The 22,181-nt window shown below is 41.0% G+C and overlaps 1 protein-coding gene across 3 annotated transcripts; it reads right to left on the bottom strand.

The window, feature by feature from the left end:
* Window positions 1–1,762: 1,762 nt before the first annotated feature.
* LOC127776238 (mitogen-activated protein kinase 11) lies at window positions 1,763–10,566 on the bottom strand. 3 transcript variants are annotated; one of them, XM_052302596.1, is made up of 10 exons: window positions 10,082–10,565; window positions 6,782–7,190; window positions 6,241–6,368; window positions 5,631–5,690; window positions 4,478–4,627; window positions 4,229–4,384; window positions 3,447–3,658; window positions 3,260–3,361; window positions 2,465–2,592; window positions 1,763–2,310 (listed from the first exon to the last, which is right to left on the bottom strand). In XM_052302596.1, exons 1-10 carry the CDS (start codon window positions 10,106–10,108, stop codon window positions 1,970–1,972), a joined length of 1,713 nt encoding a protein of 570 aa, XP_052158556.1. In that variant the 5' UTR covers window positions 10,109–10,565; the 3' UTR covers window positions 1,763–1,969. The 3 variants fall into 3 exon arrangements, with proteins under 3 accessions (XP_052158556.1, XP_052158557.1, XP_052158558.1); XM_052302597.1 differs by lacking the exon at window positions 4,229–4,384 and having other exon boundaries at window positions 10,082–10,566; XM_052302598.1 differs by lacking the exon at window positions 2,465–2,592 and having other exon boundaries at window positions 2,151–2,310.
* Window positions 10,567–22,181: the final 11,615 nt, after the last annotated feature.

Below are 22,181 nucleotides of genomic sequence, written 5' to 3'. Positions count from 1 at the left end.
TCTGGGAGAGCGATGGTAGGAATGGCATGATGACCTGTTTTCGCGAGCAACTGGAGAGGATGGCGAGGGCCGAAGACACCGCTACCGCCAACACTAGCGAAGACCCCGGGCCTTCGGAGACAGCCACTGATTGTGAGGGCGAAGGCAACGAAGGCCGAGACCACCCTGAGGTGTGAGGCCCTTCGCCCTCGCGTTCTTTGCTTTTTAGACTTTTATAGTCGTAGTTTGTCTATATACAAGTATTTTGCATATTCGGCTAGTGGCCGTTACCATCTTATAGTCGTTATGGCCTTATGTTTATTAATGAAAAGTTAGTGTTTCGCCAATTGTGCGCCTTTACTGTAATGTGTGATTGATTTCGCTAGCCCCTTTTTTTTCTTTTTGCTGCACTTTATATCTTGTTGGCAGGGTTTTAGCCAAAAGTTGTGCGTTTGGCCCCCCTTTGGGAATTGGCGAAATAAGAACAAGAAGTTCGTGGCGGTGAAAGGCTTGCCGAAGATCAAGTGTTCGTTTCGGCCCATTTACCGCGAGATGCTAATAAACGACAACAGTTACAAGGTTATAAAGGTAGCAGGATGGATGCGTGCACATCCAAGTCGAACCCTAGAGGACTATGATCGCTACCAGGTCGCGCGTCGCGAGGATAGCACCAACTTTTGGCGAAACTTTAAGAGGTCGAGTCGCCTCTTGGCCTAAGGGTTATGTACAACATTAGTAGTGACGACGAACCTATTCGCCGGTTTGTAGTGTAGACAGGGATGAATGTACAAATGATGATGTAATTTTTTTGTAAGTTTTGCTTACATAAATACAACAGTTTTACCCACCAAGAGAGACTTTGGGTGTGTTTGGCACCCCTTTTCCCATCCCATCTCCCTCGTTTTCCGCGCGCATGCTTTTCAAACTACTAAACGATGAGTTTTTTTGTAAAAAGTTTTTATACGAAAGTTGTTTAAAAAAATCAAATTAATCTATTTTTGAAAAAATAAGTAGCTAATACTTAATTAATCACGCACTAATGGACCGCTCCGTGTTTCATGTTAACTCGTACGGTAGTTCCTATGCGGTACCGATCCTAATTTAGAGGACAATTCTACCATTTTTGTTCTACTAGTAAAATTATATTTTTACCCAGAGTACTGTACCTGTGATTAAGGAGCGTTGGATATTTATAATTTTTGAATGCACACACCATAAAAGTTCTCATAATGTTGCTAATTAAAGATGATGTATTCTGTTTCTGTTATCTTTCCAAGCAATCAAGGCCTGATAAATGGCGTTCATTCTTTGACAAATTCAGTGTTGAAGCTAACTGTGACAATGCATTTGTATTTGTATATAAAACCACAATATTCAGTATGCATTGTACTTTTAACCATGCCTTAGTGTTAGGAGGCAACTATTAGAATTGGCACAGAGCTTATGAAAATCCTTGATTGCTTGGATAGCACCAAAATATGCCAAATTTTGAAATGGTAGATTTTGGCAATAAAGTGAACAAGCCCGAACTTAGGCAGCGTTCAGGAGGGGTTAGGAACCCCTCCTTCCCGGCACGCAAAACGAAATATGTATTATTACATGATTAATTAAGTATTAACTAATTTTTTTGAAAAATAGATAAATATGATATTTTAAAAAAAAACACACTGTTTAGCAGCTTAAAAAATGTGCGCGCGGAAAACAAGAGTAGCAGTTTAAAAAGTGTGCGCGTGGAAAACAAGAGAAGATCACAGCCTTAGAACACCCTGAGCACTGCAACAAGTAAGGCAGTAACTAGGAAACTGCATACATTTGAAGGCTTTTGATTCCGAACTGGCAAAGCATAATGGCATGTCTAAGTCCGAGAAAGAAAAGAACATGCATATCTAGTTCCTCTGCCTTTTTTATTGCATGTTGGTAATCAATCAGTTTATGATGGGTGAAAAAAAAAAGAAAAAGGAAGACCTCCATGATTGAACGACTGATAGGTCTAGGTGATTCTATACGTCCCTGGAAGACTGTAAGACACAGCTGGAACCGGGCCATGAGAAGCAGCGTGTGCTTGTGCAGTGGCTGTGTCACTTTGTACATCCTCTCTAGAAACATGATGCTGATAGAGGTCCAAGTTCCCGGACCTGGAGTCTACATATGGAGTAGTTCGAGGAATGGCTTGGGCTGGGCCTGTTGCATCAAGAAGTGACCCGCTAAATACTGTGTTCTGGTAACACAATGCATGATTCAGAAAATGCGTCATATTTGGTTGCCATTGAAGTGTAGGCGCTAAGCTTCTTTCCGAGGACACTGCAGGTCTAACGATAGTTGAAGGCTCGCCTGCAAAAGAGTAAACGGCATTAATGCCCCGAATACGGCATCATGCTTTTCAACAAATTTGAGCACTCATTAATTATGATTTAATGAAACTAGAAAAATCAACATGTCAAATACAGATGGCATAATGCTTTTCAGGAATGTAACACAGTAATACCAGCTATATTTGCATGTACTCCCTGAATCTGTGCATTCCAAGATCCATCTACTGCAAGCTTTGTACTAGATGAGGCCACATGTTTATAATCCTTTGCAGGAATTGCAGCAGAGTGCACTATTGTTGACCTATATTTTGTGCAAAAGAAAGAGAATGCAGCTATGAGATATATCACATGGCGTGTAGGTATTATGCAGTCATATATTATATAATACTGCATCGTGGAAAAGGTAGGACCAACTAGACTAGTACCGAAATAGTTAGTCATCATAGGTTCAAAAGTCAGAATTTCAAGCAAGATTGAATTTAGCTTTCTAGCAAGACGAAAGTCTCACTGGTGTCAACTGACAAAACTTTCCAGCTTGTACAAATTATTTCGTTAAAACTTTTGACAATTTTCTATACATAATTGACAAATTTTTCTGCCGTTTTGGTTAGGTCCATGATGCAATTACTAGAAATCCATTGTATACCTTCTTGATGTTTTTTATTCATCAAAATTCACAGGAAATATTCGTGGCTATGACTAAAAGTTTAGACCTCATCGGACTCTATGGACCTACTTTGCATTTCTCTTCCAGCTAAAAAGGGCAGCAGCAACATATTCCTAATTCGAGTAATAAAGAGCAAGCCTGCCTTTATTCATTATGATACCATTTATTACTTAACGGCCATGCCAAAGCAAATATATGCCATTTTCCTATTTCTTAAACATCTCTTGGATATATACACAATTCAACTAGTGTCAAGGTAAAGCTACAGGAGAAGAATAACTTAACGCAAGAAAGCAGTAACCTTGGCAAAGAAGAATGTTTCCTCTGTAGCGAAACAGCAGCCCCACTTCCATTCAGATTTTCCTCAACTTGAGTAAATTGCTTTCTGAATTGGTCAACCACACTGAATGACCAGAAAAATGATGTTAAGTACATAGGTCGATAGGGGCTGAAATATAGAAGATAGACAAAGTTACAAAACATCAAACCTTAAATGATGAAAATTTGGCCTTTCTGTTCCACTGATGTGTTCTTTCAATAATTGAGGATGGTACTCCAATATTTCTTGAAAAATAAGTTCCTTGATATCCTCCTTTGTTGCTCTCCGACGCTCAAATTCAAATTCCATCTTTGGAATTGGCTGACAAGATGGTTCTCGCTCTACCTTTGCTAATCCATTGAAGTACGGATCTGCCAGTGCCTAAATTAGCAAACATGTCCAGTGTGTCAGGACCAATAGAAAGCACAACATAGTAAGAATAACAAAATAAGTTCACTTTTCGTCCTTCAAGCCTTGATCCAATTTTCATCCCTCAACTATAAAATGCCCCTTCAACTCTTCAAACCATGCACATTACATCCCGAGTTCCAAATCGGGGTGGTTGATGACATGGCATGGAGCCAGCAAGTGCAAAAAGTAACGACATCACCACACAGTAAATACTAGGACACGTATGTCATCCTCACTTCCTTTTCCTTTCTCTTCTTTCTCCTACCTCTCTTTCCTGCCCTTTTTTTTGTGATGATTTGCAGCTAGGATTACATATGGCATGCAAATAATTCAATATCACTAATTTCAACAATGCCATATCATTGAAAACCAGCCCAGTTTGGACCAAGGGATGAAATATGGACGATTTTGAGATTTCAGGACCAAAAGGCTTTCTTAGTTGAGGAGCAAATTTTGGACCAAGGCAATAGCTGAAGGATAAAATATGGACTTTCTCCTAAGATATGTAGGACCAATAAAACAATCATTTGTATGACATGCCTCTTGAGCAGATGGACGGTCCTTTGGATCAAAAGCTAGAAGCTTCCTAAGCAATTGTAATGCTAATGGATCAGCCTTCGGAAATTTATGTGAAAATGATGCAGGCTGCTTCTTCCGCATGCATGTCAGATATTTTCTTGCCTTGTCATTCCGCACCTTATCAGAGATAGAGAAGAGAGCAGCAAAATAGCCATATATTATCTGAAACTTCCAATTTGTTAACAAATTTCCATCGATCAGCTATTGTACCTGAGAAATAGCATCTAAGGAGGGTGTTCCCAGAAGATCAGTTATCAAATCCAACTGGTGAACAACATTTTTACCAGGAAATAGTGGCTTTCCAATCAACACCTCAGCAAAAATGCACCCTATACTCCATATATCAATAGCTGGTGTGTACTGCAATCCAAACAGTGGCATTTCAGTGACATGAACAAATGGCGTGCCAACTCAATTAAAGATCAGTGGTTTATCTTGCTGCATTAAACATAGAATATCAAACCAACACCATAAATGCAAGGAGTTTCTTTAGTCCACAATGATTGATACAGTATATTCCAAATGGTTAGTTCAAGTGTTCCCTTAGTCCACATAATGATGTGCATCATACTTCCACTAAAAGGATTGATGGTCACATCTTCAATTTTGAAAGAGTAAAATTCATAAAACCCAACCTATTATGGTCCAGGATAACACAAAACCACGGGAATTTTGGCACGTGACACATAACCTCAAGTATTATGATCCTAAAGTTTCACAAAACCAAACTATTAACCATTTTGACATGCTCCAGTATCAAAATTCCAAAAAGCTTTGCTTACACGTAACATTTGTATGATGAATAGAAAAACTCATAAATTTGAGATGTGATGGTAGAATTAAAATAATGTGGTAGATCAAAGTCAAAATGATCAATATTGTGGTTTTGTGAAACTTTATGACCACAATATCAGGGTTATGTACAACGTGCCAAAACCCTAGTGGTTTTGTGCAACTTAGACCATAATACCGAGTGTTATGTGAAATTTACTCATTTTGAAAAGTACAAAGGTAGTTAGCACACATTATATAGTAGTCCTTCCAGACACTAAACATGCCATTTTGGACATGTTTCAAGTCAACTGAACACCATATATATATCTAAAAATTTAGATCTGCAAAATCGTATATATAGATTTGTCTCAAAACTAACTTTCACAATATTATAATTTTATCAGGATTTTCATATATTTTCCAATGGAAATTGGTGGACAAACTTTGCATTTTGAAGACCGTATCATTGTCCAAAACATGTTTTCATGAACAAAGGAAGTACTCCACACTTTGGAGAAAAGGCTTAACACCACCAATTTGGTGACCACTCCCAAACCCTAAATCATATAATTTATGACCAGTCATTTACCTTGGAATAAAATGAACCACACAGTTCAGGTGCTCTATACCATCTCGTTGCAACATAATCCTGCAAAAGTAAGCTCACATTTAAAATCTCATCTCATAGTACCCAATGACTAGTAAAAAAACAGAAATCTCCCATAACTAGGCAACTTATAGGGCTGCACAAGCCATCCCCTATACCCATCCCCACTCTAAAACCCAAGAAAAGGGGAATAGCCTCAATTTCCACCACAGTTGTCACAAATTACATACCACAAAAGTGGTACTGCATGGCATTTTTTTATATGACTTTCAATTCACTTTCAACCATTGCAGCAAATAAAACAACCTTAAGTTAAAAAACGATGACTGGGAAACAGGCCATATGTAACCTAAAGGTCAATGCTTAAGTCAATAAAATTGCTTAGTGCATTTGCATGGATATGTTGGAATGCAAACACTATCAGTTATTTGATAGTTATGTAAAGTTAGAGCACAATTCAATTGTCTACTAACTCTGATGACTCTCCAGAGGAAGGGTAACTGAATTAATTGACCACTCATTGTAGCTGCACTGCAATCTATCTATGTAGCATAAAATTATCAAGATAATTTGATGACGATTAAATCCTTACGGTCCAGAAGACTGTAGTGGGAGCATCAGTGAATGCAACTCTTGCCAAACCAAAATCACATATTTTGAGTTTGCAATTTGCATTAGCAAGTATGTTTTTTGGCTTCAGATCTCTGTGATAAACATTTGCTGCATCAAGTCAGAAATGGAAAGTTAGCTACTTATTATGATCATATTTAACGAAATGAGATAATAATATGTTATGTCCTATTAGTAATAACAAAAAACATGCAAATAAAAAAATTATAATAATATGTTTAGGCAAATCATGCAATAGAATTTTAAATTATAATATGAACCATGCAGTTAACAGTATTGTGCTACATGCTCCAAATTAGTGGAGAAGGGCAGAAAACAAAAACTCAATCTATTGAATTGCTCAATTGCTATCAATTTAAAAATTAGCATGCAGCTATGCGACCAAATAAAGGAAAGGAATGAATCACCTTGGTTCAGAGTGAAAGTAGTTATATAACTATATAAGCATACAACGACAGAAGCACATGTAAGAAAGTGGGACTTCAAGAACGTGAAGTTAATACCTGTATGGATATATTTCAAAGCACGGAGCATCTGATACAGGAAAAATTGATAGTGCTCTCTTGTCAAATCATCATTAGCCTTTATGACCTGATGAAGATCTGATTCCATAAGCTCAAAGACAACATATATGTCCCTGAAATCCATCTTGGATGGGGGTAGCATAATATGCTTTATTTCCACTATGTCAGGATGCCTAAGCAGCCTGAGAAGCTTGATTTCACGGAGTATGCGTGCAGCATCTGATATATGTTCAAAAATGTTGTGTATCTTCTTTATTGCAACCTTTTCTCCAGTATGTATATCATTTGCAGAACATACAAGTCCATAACTTCCTTTTCCTATGACCTCCAGAACTTCGTATCGATTAACATCACCATACCCCATGAAGAAATCCACCTCTGCTGCATTCTGGAAAAGAAAACAATAATCAGATAACTGGTACTGGTTATATATTAATTAAAAACAGCTACCTAGAAGAAAACTGCTCATGAATGATATATATGATGATAAGATGCTGTAATTAATTTTTTTATGGGACAGCAGTAGAATGGTTAACCAGAGAACTGGCTGAGCAACAGCCCATCACCTCTGGTTGCAAACTAATCATCCATGGTATGTGTGTGTCTACATCTAGACAGGGAATGTGGCTCAATAAGAGAGGTTTTCCTCTTTTCGTGCATCTAAAGATTGTTAGGTTGTAGTCATTCGAAACCAAGCAAGTTTTTCTTTTCTCAGATATGAACATACCAAGAGTCAGGATTAATTGTCATAGCGATCTAATGTCACGTACAGAAATATTTGATGAGGGAATACGATGTAGGCTGTATTTAAATGAAGTAACAGGACATGGCCATGGACCTCAGCGGTGCTGAGGAACTGTGATTGGCACCGCGCCAGAGAGACAGGACGACTGAGGAAGAAGATAATCTATCTAATGCCTACCTAAACCTGAACCAAGTCTCTGCTTACATATTGCTAGAGCCCAGACACAATAATCTCAACCACCGAACTAACTCAAACAACTAACTTGAACCAAAACCTAATCTTATCTCTAAACTAGGCTGGTGACGGTGCAGGGCCTCCTTCCTGGCCTTGGTTCTTCTCCTTGTGGTGATTATAACGCAAACCCCACATGATATCTAAGGAAAACTCTACACAACTAAGATTGTAAATGCTACTATTGTAGAATTATGGAAGTAAAATTTTCTACTCCGATATTACAATTACAGTTGTTTCAATCGACCATAAAATAATGATTCTTGTCACTCTTACTACTTCCTCCGTAAGTGTATAGATTCATTAACATCTATATGAATGTGGGCAATGCTAGAAAGTCTTACAATATGAAACGGAGGGAGTAGCTAGCAAAACTATTAAGCTTTAGGCGGAAAAAGATTCTTTTCTCAAACTAACAAATAAGATTAGAAAACAGTTTTCTGTTTAATTTTATGAATAGGCCATTCTTGTTAAAGATGGGATATGAAACTAGGATTGCCTATTTGGAAATTTTTCTTTAAGAAAAAATGAAGCAAAATTACTATGCAAAGCTCATCTCCACGTAAATAATCTTACTTAACCATAAGATGCCATATTTTACCCCTAGTCCACTACAGAACAAATTTCCCTTACATACTGAAGCCCTAACCACAAAATGTCTAGCACAACCATATGAAAACTAGTGTTGACTATTTCATAATAAAAGAAAATAGAAAAGTACCATGCAAAGCTGGTCTCCACATAAATAATCTTGCTTAACCATAACATGCAGTTTTACCGCTACAGAACCAATTTCTGTTACATACTGAAGCCCTAACCACAAAATGACCAGAATAACAATCCACATGTGCTACTTTTTTCTTGCCAAAACTATTTCATGCTCCCACACATTACAAACAAGTACGCTACAGCCCTGCTTCTCTACCCACCAAAATATAGGTGGTGTTCTTTTCTCCTGAAGATGAAGATGAAGGTGGTATTAACGTATGATTGATTGAGTTTTAATTATTACAAACTTGAAAAATAGATTATTATGATATTTTAGAGCAACTTTCATATAGAAAGTTTTCGCACGAAACGCACTGTTTAGCAGTTTGAAAAGTGTGCCACGATAATCTTAATCTTCATCCAACTCTTGTTGGAGAAAAGAACGGGGCCATAAGTGCCACACTGTGCAGCACCAGTTATGCCATCATTCTGCACTGGATGGAAGAAGAGACATGTGCCTCATCTGGGAAAAAGCAGGTTTCAGCATATCGAAAGCATAGATTTGCTACAGATGCTCACTGTGTGGGCAAACCGGGAAATGTGTCCTAGATTACGGTCAAGTACATGAGGCGTTATGCACTTAGGGGCACATGGCATATGATCATATCAATTTATTTAGCAGCTAGGCAGGCAATCAAGATGGCATCTAAGTGAACATATTACTGTTCATGGATTCAAAAAAAAATGAATGGTCTCTTCTTGGTCTGTTTTACAGAGATAGAGATTGGGGGAAAGAAAGCTGCAGTGAGTAAAACTTGTCAAGTAGGTGGCAAGTGAATTCTGCTGAGCACAGCTGGTGCAGTAGAAATAGTCGAGCAGAATTTGATGGTTAGGGTTCTGGTAGTGCTGATACTTTCTGTCTTTTTAGCTTTGTAAGAGAAGTGATCTCTGTCCTGGAAGATGATTGCAGGGTTTGAAGGGGGTAGACTCAGAGTTGGTTTGGGCTTTTGCTGATAGACGATGTTCGATATGTAATTAATAGCTGCTAACCTAGTATGTGGTCTTAGACAGTTAGATTTCTGACTAGAAGATGTTGCTTTGGCAGGAAGAAGTGCTCTCTTTCAACTAGAATCGGATGGCGAAATAGTTGCATCATGTTTTTTTAACTTCTTCTCGTTTCCAGATTGTGGTTCAAAGACATGTGACTATCATTTCTAATAAATGGAAATGGAAGAGGGTTTCCTCTCTTTCTAAAAAATGAAGAAATTATCAAAATAAACATCCTACGAGCTTAATTTTGGGTTGATAACCTAGACATGATTCATTTTCTTTGTTTCTTAAAAAAAAAAATAAGAGCAGCATGATCAAGTTCGGTGTGCAAGCAAAAGAGTAGCAAAGTTCAACTCCCCATGCCTCTTTAATGATCCTTACATCTGAATCATTTGTCAATATGTAGCAAGTTTCAATATATTTAGTCGCACAAACTAATATTAGAAAATGTTGGTGTCCCTTGAGTCTACTTACAAGTATTTCAGGGTTAATTCAGTACTAAGCAGCAAGCTCAAAAATCCAAGGGCGAGAGATTGATCTCAAACCTTCTTACGAAAATTGCTGGTCTGCATCTTGGTGGCGCCACCAGCTGAAGTCTTCAGTATAACCTTTCTTTTTCACACTCGCTCACGAACCCTGGATCTCTCAATCTCTATCGCTCAGGCGCGGGTCAGCCGCACTTTCCCCATCGGCTCCTGCTCCGGATCGCGACACCGCAGTCGTGCCTTCCCCTTCTTCTCCTCCTCATGCACCGCGTGCCGCTGCCGAAGCCCGTCGCTGCCGCGGCCGCCGCCACGGCCGGGGGTTTTGTGGGGGCGCTTGGAACAACAACGGGGGAGGCGGCGGCGGCAGTAGCTCCGAATCTGAGTTGAGGATTTCGGAAGCAGGAGGATGAGGAGGCGAAAGGAGAGAGGACGTCGTGTCGGCGTCGGCGGAGTTGTGTGCGGCAGCGGGCGAAGCTTGGGCGACGTAGATGCGAGGGCAAGTGGAGTGGGAAGAGGGGACGGATATTTTTCTGCTTGTGGCGCGGTGAGCTTTGTATGCGTGGCGGCTATCTCGGGCATTCTGGCTTGATCCTCACCATGGTCCAGGCGTCCAGCGCAACCTGAAAATTAATATTTTTCACATCCGCTTCAAACCGAAGTTATCTACCCTCCTAATTAGGGGTGAAAACGGGGCGGGAATTTCCCGCCCGTCTGCCCAGCCATATTATTTCGGAATAAATTCGGGACGAAAATCTGGGTACCTGGGCTTTTCACGGATATCGGGTCTAAATGCGGGTCTTTTTTGGCGGATACGAGATCGGGTTCGGGAATATAGTATCTGACGTATACGGATTATTCGTTAAAAAATACGGGTGTTACCCGGATAATTATACGGATATTACCCGTATTATGTTTCTATGAGACACTTTTTTACTATGTATTGGTTCTACTATGATGTATTGTACCCTATTTATTTCCTAAGGTCCTAATAGCCTAATATAATCGTAATATGGATATATGAAATTGTTAAATAGTTATTGTCTATGTGATATATAAGATTGTTGCTTCGACTTTGATATCCGAATAAATATTCGTAACCGATAGTGTATGTATCCATTTTGGTACGTATTCATTTCATATTTTTTGCCCGATATTATCCGAGTTTGTATCTGTATTCGGCGCTATCCGTCTCCGACCCGTTTTCACCCCTACTCCTAATGCAGTACAATTCTATCTACGGAACATCGCGACCTTAATGGTTTTAGCTGTAGAACACCGCATGTACTTACTTGTGGGGGAAAACACTCTCTAAATGTGGTTATTGTCTAGTGGACACCACGGCCATTAAAATATTAATTTTCGATTGAATAGAAGAGATAAATAGCATGAAAAGTCAAAAATTGCCCCACACCCAACTTTTTATATTCTTCTTTCTCCTTATTTCCCCTTTTCTCCTAGTCCACGCTGCCGACAACGATGGTGTCCCAACCGCTGCCTTCTAGAACGATGACCGCGTCGGGCAGGCGATGCTGGAGTCAGAGAGGGCGTGCGGCACCTTGAGGCGACACGGCTCACCGCGGGAAGCCCTCACACTACAAGAATCTATTTAATCTATGATTAAAAAAATTCATCATGGACCACTGAAAATTCGTCAGAGAGATTTGTCTGTGACGATTCTACTTATCGTCATCTATTGAGCGTCACAGATTAAATCTGCCGATGTTTTCTCGCAAATCGTCACGGATCAGCACAATCTATGACTTTTTTAACCGTCATAAAACGCTTTTGAGCCTGTGTAGTCCAGCCAGGCCCAACCTTTGTGACGAAATTAAACGTTACGGATAGTTGCCACGTGGCTGCCATCATGTTAGGTGACGTGGTCGTTGACACGTGTGTGATGACGTGTCACTGATGATGTGGCAGCTAACGTCAGCAAATATTTTTAAACGGCCCATTGTTTTTTTTAACGCCCCATTACTTTTTTCGACCCATTAATTTTTTAACAGCCCATTATTTTTTTACATTTATCCATTAATTATTTAACAACAGCCCATTATTTTTTTAAACTGGCTCATTTTAAAATAGGCCCATTTCAAAACTAGCCCATTTTGTCAACCAACTATCAGATCAAAGCCCACTAAACAGGCCCATTAAATTTGAGCACACCAAATTCAATCCAATTTCTCATACCATCTCAGATTCAAACCTAATAAACAGATACCATGTCAGATTCAACTAATAACAGATACAATTAGAGTACAATAGAATTGGGCTCCTCCGGTATCTTGGGCTGCGGCTGCGACTGCGACAACGACCGTGGTACCTTAGACTCCGGCTCCGGCTCCGGCACCTTCCACTGCCAAGGCCTCCAGAACCAATCCGTAAGCGGCATTCACGTGCAAAGTGACCAGGTTTGCCACATTCATAGCACTTCATGTCAGAACACCACCGGAACGATCTCGGCCACAGCCACTACCAGCTTTGGTTGACAGCTCAACCCACCATCCATTCTTGCCTACAGACACATCACATATCAGCAGGATGATTGTAAGCGGAAATCATGGACTGTTTAAATTTGCGGGTAACTCTATAATATGCTAAGTAATAACTAAAGCAAAGAAGTACATTGAAAAAAATACAAAACATCAATGAAAAGGGTAAAAGAATATCTTGGTCAAGTAACAAATCATATGACGATATCACAGTTTTAATGTATAAAGCTACATGCACAACTGAAGTCGCAGAGAAAAAAGTAGGCATGTACAATCTATCAAGTTTCTTAACTTGGAATGTCATGGGCCTAATGTGCTTGCAGCAATATATGTAAATCACAATATATCAGATCAATATAAATGTTACAGTGTCAAAATTTGGCCTCAATTTACTAACATCACCACACTAGAAATAAATAGCAAAGCCCAGTTAGGTTAAAGAACGGTCCTCTTAGTTGATATCATGTAAAGGTTCAATTTAGAGTTCTACTAGTGAATGGGAATTGAGATTCAGCATTGATGTAACTATGGATTGGCCCCTATCTATTATTTTCAAAACTTCCTTCAAAAACCGACCAGTTTACAGGAGATAGCAAGATGCATTCATGATGATAAGCTATAACTATATGTTTGGATGAAAGATATTTTTTCTATAAATTCAGTGTATATTGTTTATCCAAACTAAAATTTTAAGTTGCATGAATCATGATTCAGACAAAGTTATTTATACTATAACCAAGATAAGAATTGATGGAGACTCACTTGACTAAAGAAAGTAATGTAATAGCCATTTTAATGACAAAACTATGTAATGCTAGAGGTTGAAATAGATAACTCATTAGAGAAGTGCATAATATGAAACTGTCTTGTATGAACGACAAAGACAAATATCTATGCTTATTACCATCTAAAACACGAATTGCATCTTCTGCATCCCTGCGGTCATCAAAGTCAATAAAGGCAAAACCTGGTGGTTTTCTAGCAACCCATACACTGCATAGAAGAAACAACCCAGTTGAAAGTGGGAGAATCAGATAATCTCATCGGCAGACATAATTAAGAAATCATTGCTGCTCCATGTAGACTATAAATATCATTACCATTCTTAGTATTGAGTAACATCCTAAATATCTCTTCCATGGTTGTCGATACAAAATCATCTTTAATGTTGTGACAGAAATCAACACACACACACACAAACCTATGGCATACAAACCGTGACTACTCCATGTGAACAGCACTTAGGTGTACAACAATAAGTGACCACAAGGCTGCGTTCGTTCCACAAGGTTCCCATCTCCTCTCTCTCCTTTTACACGTGCACGCTTTTCAAACTGCTAAATAGTGTATTTTTTTGCAAAAAATTTCTATACGAAAGTTGCTTTAAAAAAAATCAAATTAATCCAATTTTGAAACAAAACTAATACTTAATTAATCACGCGCTAATGAACTGTTCCGTTTTCCAAGTGGTGGAGTTCAGTTCCCAACCCCAAGTATCAAACACAGCCCAAGTAAGGCAGATTACTTGTTTATATAAAAAGGAATTAATTATATCGAGCAAACTTTCATTGCACCGAGCTCTCCACCTCACATATGTCAATGAACTAACTTTACCCCAACAAAAGCACAGTACAAGACAATCATCCCCTGCTAGCATTACTGATTATCGAAACAAGATTTCGGCAATACGAAAAGAGGGTGGCTATAAAGCTGGAGAAGTGGATGGGTTTAGAGACACAAAGTTTTATACAGGTTCAGGCCCTCTCAATGAGAAGTAATACCCTACTCCTGTCCAGGGATTAATCCACCGAGTATATTATTGATCGTATGATCTGAGAGAAAAGTTATGCCCCAAGAGGCACCCGGACCCCTCCTTATATAGGGGGAGGAGTCTGTATTACAAGGTATAGCCCATATTCCTAACGGAATAGGCAAATAAAGATAAAATACAGTCGTAACCGACTAGGATCCCGAGTATTTACTTGATATACAAGTTAAGGAATTTAACCCGAGTCCCTTAAAGATATTCTACCTACATATGGTACCCCCATATCCAGTCGGATATACATGCCGTGTAGATATGGGGTATCCATAATCTCCACAGTAGCCCCTGAGACCTTTATAGTCGATGGAATAGCCTTCTCTTGTAATCTTCAAACGACAATCCAAGTGCTTCAATTATTCCTGCCTTGGTCTCCCGAGTACTTAAATCAAAGACTGTGAAGGGCTAAAAATAAAAAAATCAGGTGCATCGACTAGATGCACCTAATTAGGTGTAGCCCCCGACTATGTGATTAGTTGAATAAAAACTAAACATATAGTCAAGGTACATTAAACATCCATCCGAGTGGTTTTACAACCGAATCACCAAGGTGATTATATAGTTAAGCATATGCGGCACCTGATAAAATATCCGTCCGACTGCTTTAGCTTTAAAACGCCCAAAAAGGCAGAAAGAGACCCGAGTGAAAAGCACTCTAAAGATCTATAGACCAACATATATGATAAGAATCCGAGTAAAAAAAACTCTTAAAGGGTTCATCAAATGTCGTATAAAGAACAACAAATGACAAGTCAAAATAGCCTAAGCTATGACTTATGTCATTATTGAAATAAGCATATAACATGCTAAGAAAATAGCCATCTGAAATTAGCCATCTCAATAAAACCCAAACAGTTTTGTAGCCTAAGAAGGCCAACAAAATTAGTATTACACTTTTCTGTCGGGCACCTTTTTATTTCGCATTGTAGAAATTCGAAAGAATTATCTAGCTGCATCAAAAAGGATTTTAACGGCATTGGGCTATTCTGTTGTGAGCAATTTTTACCAAGGCAAAAATATGTGCTTAAATCCCTAAGGAGCACAACCAGCCACGCCAATAATAAAGTTGGGCTGAAAGTGCTGTGCAGGCCCAGGCCCATTAGTACCTCCCGATACCCTAACAAAAAATGCTGAAGGAGCGTCACTTCGTCTTCCCCGCCGAGACCTCCGCCACTTTCCCCATTCTCTGCTACAGTACAAAAACTGCACCGGCGAAAACTAGGGTTTGCAAATCCGCACCAATCCACCTTCCCGAAGCTTCGTGCTTTTGCGAAGATCTCCCGCACAACCACCGCATCAACTCCCTCTTCAATCACCACCATCCTCACGCTAGATTTCATCATCCATCTCGCACCCATGGCAGAGGAGATAGAAAGCTTTGAGCGTCAATGGGCTCCCTTCGATGTCACGGAAGAAAACTTGAAGGAAATGGTGGCACGGCGTTCTTCTGGCGAAAGAGATCATCGGCTGGCGTCCGGCATTCGGTGAAGCATTCCCGACCCCCGATACACACGAGGTCGTTGTATTCTCCCACTTCTTCTATGGTGGTTTTTCTCTTCCAACTTCGAAGTTCTTTAGGGGGATTCTGGAATTTTATGGAATCAGCTTGCATCCTCTGAACCCCAATTCCATAGTCCATATTGCCAACTTTATCCATGCATGTGAAGCTTTTCTGGGGATTAGGACAATTTTTTCCCTATTCCGCCGCATTTTCTTTCTAAAGCCCCAGCCAAACAAAAGTAAGCCGTGTGTTGTCGGGGGTGCCGGTTTTCAGCTAAGGGGCACCCTGAGCCAAAAATATTTCTCCATGCCTTTCAAAACATCAAACAAAGGCTGGCATGCAAACTGGTTCTATGTGCAGAATCCTGAACCGGCGCTTCCCGAGTACTCTTGCCTCCCTCCAGTATATCAAGACACCTGGAACTCACTTCTAATGGGGGATGAAGCTGCTCAAGCGCTTACCCTGATGGAGCGCATGTTGAAACTTAAAGAGCAAGGTTTGCAAGGGAAGCAAATCACTCGGCACTTCATCAAGAGTCGACTGGCGCCTATCAAAGAAAGATCCCGCACCGCTTTTGAATTTGATGGCAAAAATGACCCCAACCGTGAAGATCCGGAGTCCCTCGAATTCAAGATCATGAAGGAGACGATGTATAAAATTTTTTCAACCGGTATTGTGGTCAGCTATTCGCACCTACTGCCAGTGGTGCCATATAACTCCTTCACCCCTCCTCCACCGATATGTATCAAATATTCCGGCCTTCCTTATGATATCCTTTGTTGAAATATCATGCATAGGAATTTTCTCTGATGAAATCTGATCCTCCAACCGCCCAACACCGCTTTCCTCGCTGACAAACTGGTCAGGCCAGTGGCGGTCCAAAAATCCAGCTAACAGCTCAATCGAGCAGCCCAAAGTCGACTAACCAGTCAAGCTCTCGGAAGAGAAAATTAGTCTTGAGCGGCGATGATGGTGACAATGTCGGAAAAGCTGGCAGCAAAGAGGCGACTGGAAAACAGCCAAAACAGGCTAACCCGAAGAAGAAATCATCCAGCCGTCCAATACCCAAAATCAGGAAGTCATCCAGGTATGAATCATCTTGCAATTTGTCTTGTATTGTCAAACATACACCATCAAGATAGTGTTAATAACATATCTCAAATCCGCAGGAAGCCATCTGACATTGATCCTTCTTGAAAAGACCCCGAACCATCTGTTAAGGGGACTGATTCTACGACAGCCAAAGAAACCGGACCAACCGTCGAAAATCGCTCGACTGGTAGTCAACCGGCGACCGACAATGTAGAGATTGGAAACGAGCCCCCGACTGGAAACCAGTCGGGCGAAGCTGAAACCAGTGCTAATCAGGAGCCCCCGACTAGAGACCAGTCGGGTATGGAACAAAATAAGGATATCCTGGAAACAGAGGCACGAGCAAGCAGCCCTCCCCCAAAAGATACCGACACCGGCTCGAAATCCAGTTTATCTGATAAGGTGCAAGGGCCTGCTCATCCTCCACCGAAGATTATAATAGGTAATCAATTCTCTGAATTCATTTTCATTTGACAAATTCTCTTCGATTGCTTTATCATCATCTGTGTATATGTAAAGGCCCAATGATTGGCGACGAAGAAGAAGTTCTTCGGATTCAATCAGCTGAAGATTCTCGCCCTCCCATCTTAGTTAAATGGTGGGATGATGAAATGCAGCCACAAGGGATCGTAATAAATAAGCAAAAAGAAGATGAGAAAGTGTCTTTGCTTGCAAAGACACTCAATCAAGCCACTCGTCTTGTAAATGTATGTTTCTTGCATATAGCTTTGCTCATCCTGTCGGCCACTTCACTGAATTGAAAAAATTTGTGATGCAGAGATTTCATCTTCGAAATGAAGCTAAGACTGCAACCCTTGAGAAACTGGTCCCTCATCTTGGAACCCTAGAAGCAACCAGAACCCAACTTCATGAAACCAGAGAATTAGCAAGGAAAACTGAACATGATCTCAGGAACCGAATTGCCGAGCTTCAAGATTCCAACTTCGAGCTGAGCAGTTCATCCAAAGGTAACCCCTATTATTGATTAACTTATTCCGAGCTGTTATCCGCGTTCAATTAACCGCTAGGATGTATTACAGTACAAGCTACCAAGATCACTAAGCTAGAAAAGCGAATCAAAGCTCTGGAAAAAGACAAGGGTGAATTAACCAAGTAGAGAGACTCGGCTCTGAAAGATGTCGAAGGTAATTGTAGTTCAAATCCTAAAATTAATCCTGCCTTCGCACCCAGGTGTTGATATAGTCCTTCTATGCAGATCGCAAGATTAAATCTCAAGCTCAATTCGATTTTTTAGTCAACAAGATCAAGAAACTTAAAGGAGCTAGGAATGAAGTCACCAATGCCGCTACACCACTCATCCAAGCTATGTTTTTTAACAACAACGGTCCGAGTTCATTCGACGCTGTTGAAATCTTCGACAAGCTGAGAACTGCTCCGGATACATACTTTAAGAACATCAAAGAAGCTGGATGCATGGGAGTGAGCATGGCATTGGCAATGACCAAGTCCTTGTACCCGAAGATCAATATTGACGCTGTCGACGGCTTTGTGGATGGGACAAGTGAAGAAGATGCCCTTGACCTCATCAATGATGCACAGAAGGCTGCCGACAAGATCGCTGTTGATGTTGTTGAGAGATTTCAAGACAACAATCTCGGGCCGACTAGGTCTGATGAATCTGACGATGAGAAAACTGAATCTAATTGATGATGTTATCTTTGATGCTGGAGGCTCAATTTGTACAATACTGATGTATTTATGCTGTGCTTGATAATCTAAACTTAGCGTTTGATTTCTTAAAAGTTCACGTCAAACCTTGCTGAGCCTAAAACCCACAAAAGTCCTCAAAAAACTTTCAGTCCTCATTAACTAAGCCAAAAAATCAGACAGGGCAATGATAAATCAAGTAAGCAAATTGAATTGATAAAAATCACACTCCATTATTATTATAGTAGCCCACGACTGGTAACTCAAGAAGCAACTTGATGGTGGCAGTCAAAGAGGGAAAGAATATACAAAAGTAATGCCTAAGCATAAAAACGACGAAGATGCTCAATATTCCAAGAGTTGTCGACGTGAGTACCGTCTTCGCGCTTGAGTCGATAAGAGCCTAGCCGAGTAACTTCAGAAATTATGAACGGTCCCTCCCATAAAGGAGATAACTTGTGCCGATCTCGTGTAGATTGAATCTTCCTCAAGACCATGTCTCCGACTAAGAATGCCCGCGATCGAACGTTGCGGTTGTGATAGCGTCGCAACCCTTGTAAATACCGGGCCGACTGAATCAAGGCTGCCTCACGAGCTTCCTCCAGTCGGTTGAGATCATCAACTTGGTCTTCTCCGTAGCGATCCTCCTTGAAGTTGCGAAATCGCAAGGATTCGAATTCTACCTCACTCGGCAACATTGCTTCCGCACCATAAACCAGGAAAAACGGTGATTGCCCCGTGGCCCGACTGGGCGTAGCGCGCAGAGACCAAAGTACAGATGGCAGCTGATCAACCCACTTGCCGGCGTAGGGACGCAGTCGGTCAAAGACTCGTGCTTTGATACCTTGAAGTACCATACAATTGGCGCGTTCAACTTGTCCATTGCTCATAGGATGCGCTACGGAGGCATAGCAAAATTTTGATGCCAAAGTCTTCACAAAAATCTTTAAACACACCACCAGTGAATTGAGTACCTTTATCAGTGATAATTCGATTTGGTACCCCGAACCGGTGCACGATGTTGATGAAGAAATCTCTAGCCTTATCCGCTGTGATTGTGACAACTGGCTTGGCTTAAATCCACTTGGAAAACTTGTTCACATATACAAAAAGATGAGTGAAACCACCGGTAGCTTTTTTGAAAGGGCCAACCATATCGAGCCCCCAAACCGCGAATGGCCAGGATAATGGGATAGTTTGCAACTCCTGAGCTGGTAAATGAGTTTGTCTGGCAAAAAATTGACAACCTTCGCATGTTCGCACAATTTTGTCGGCATCCGATACTGCGGTGGGCCAGAAAAAACCCTGCCGATAAGCCTTGCCAACAATGGTTCGTGCGCCAGCGTGATTCCCACAAATGCCCGAGTAGATATCTTTTAGCAATTGCCTTCCCTCCTCCAAAGAAACATAGCGTTGCAGAATTCCTGAGTGGCTCTTCTTATACAGCTTGGTCTCATGTATGACATAAAGCTTGCTGCGCCTGAAAATCTGCTCGGCTTCGTCTTTATCTTTAGGGAGTTCTTGCTTGGTCAAAAACTTGATGAAGGGCTCTCTCCAGTCGGCGTCGATCATGCTTACTTCTTGAGTATTTGCTGCCTCGGTCATTTCTTTTCTTGGTATGGTTGTTTCATAAATATGCTCAACAAACACATCAGAAGGAGCTGTTTCTCATTTCGAACCGAAATTGGCCAGCCTGTCGGCTGCTTCATTATCATGCCGGAGAACATGGGTTAACTCCAGGCCGTCAAACTTGTCTTCCAACTTGCGTACCTCTTGTCGATAAGCAGCCATATTATCATCGAGGCAGGACCATTCTTTCATGACTTGATTAACAACCAACTGAGAATCTCCACGAACTATCAGATGCTGAATCCCTAAAGATACCGCGATCCTTAATCCATGAAGGAGTGCCTCATATTCCGCCACATTGTGGGATGGAGAAAAATGTATCCACAGTACGTAGCTTAACCTTTCTCCAGTCGGGGAAATCAGGACAACCCCTGCTCCAGTGCCCGAAAGCCTCTTTGACCTGTCAAAGTGCATAGTCCAATACTCCATCTTTTCAGTAGGCGTGTCTTCTTGGCACTCAGTCCACTCGCGACAAAATCTGCCAAGGCCTGGGACTTGATTGAGGTTCGTGGCTTGAAGGATAGATCCAAAGACATCAACTCTAGGGCCCACTTTGCAATCCGTCCATATATATGAAGTATATCTCCGAGTGGAAACGATGTGACCACCGTGACCGAGTGACCTTGAAAATAGTGGGATAATTTCCTGACGGTAATTAAAACACCATATAGCAGCTTTTGTACCTGGGGATATCTTGTCTAGGAGTCGGCCAAAACCTCGTTAACGAAGTAAATTGGTCGTTGGACTTTTTGAATATGGTCGTCTTCTTCCCACTCGACAACCAGGACCGTGCTCACAACTTGAGATGTTGCCGACACATATAACAACAGCGGCTCTTGCGGATGTGGTGAAGCTAGGACCGGTGGAGTTGTGAGAAGTTTCTTGAAATCTTCAAAGGCTTTCTGGGCTTCGGGTCCCCACCGGAAATTGTCAGTTTTCTTTAGCAACTTGAAAAAGGGCATCCCCCGCTTGCCGAGTCATGAAACAAACCGGCTGAGTGCCGCCATGTATCCAGTCAGCTTTTGGACATCTTTCTGGGAACTTGGCGGTTTCATGTTGAGGATGGCATTGATCTTCTCCGGGTTGGTCTATATACCTCTACGGTTCCCTGACGGTACTCCGAAGGTGCACTTTTCAGGATTCAACTTCATCCTGAAGGCGCAGATGCTAGCAAAGGTCTCTTCTAGATCTGCAATTAAATCATCCTTCCGCTTGGTCTTGACAACTATGTCATCAACATAAGCTTCAACGTTGCGACCAATCTGAGTTGAAAAACACCTCTGGATCATGCGTTGATAAGTTGCTCCGGCGTTCTTCAATCCAAAAGGCATGGTGATATAGCAGTAAGCCCCAAAAGGCGTAATGAATGAGGTCTTCAAGCAGTCGGACTCTTTTAGGCTGATCTGATGATAACCCGAGTAGCAATCCAAAAAGCTGAGTAACTCGCAGCTGGCCGTTGAGTCAACTACTTGGTTAGTGTGAGGTAACCCAAAGGGACCCTTAGGACAAGATTTGTTGAGGTCGGTGTAATCGACAGACATATGCCATTGTCCTGTTTTCTTCCGAACCAGGATTGGGTTTGCCAGCCAGTCGGGATGTAGGACTTCCTTGATGAAGCCGGCTGCTAACAGCTTGGTGAATTCCTCCTTGATCGCGTCTTTCCTATCCTGTGCAAAATGGCGGAGTCGTTGCTTAATGGGTTTAGCGTCTTCCTTAACATGTAAAGAGTGCTCAATCACCTCCCTAGGAATACCAGGCATATCAGATGGTTTCCACGCAAAAATATCTTTATTAGCTTGAAAAAAGGTGATGAGCGCGCTTTCCTATTTACAATCTAACTCGGCGCCTATTACAGTAGTCTTGGATGGATCAGAGGGATCAAGGGGAATTTTCTTGGTCTTGGCGTCACTTTCTCTGCTCTTTGATATCTTGGGTGCAGGCACTTCTCCTTCGGTT

The sequence above is a fragment of the Oryza glaberrima genome, chromosome 6, assembly GCF_000147395.1.
Source record: "Oryza glaberrima chromosome 6, OglaRS2, whole genome shotgun sequence".
Lineage (NCBI taxonomy): Eukaryota > Viridiplantae > Streptophyta > Magnoliopsida > Poales > Poaceae > Oryza > Oryza glaberrima.
The sequence above is the reverse complement of the archived record's forward strand: the minus strand, read 5'-3'. Positions and strand labels throughout refer to the sequence as shown.

Bases quoted from the DNA above. Each gene is read 5' to 3' on its own strand.
- LOC127776238 (XM_052302596.1), bottom strand. From the start codon at position 10,108: ATGCAGACCAGCAATTTTCGTAAGAAG. The intron at 7,191-10,081 runs GTTTGAGATCAA...TTTCTTTTCCAG, and splicing joins CCAGCAATTTTCGTAAGAAG to AATGCAGCAGAGGTGGATTT. The intron at 2,311-2,464 runs GTATTACTGTGT...ACTCTTTTGCAG, and splicing joins AGTACATGCAAATATAGCTG to GCGAGCCTTCAACTATCGTT.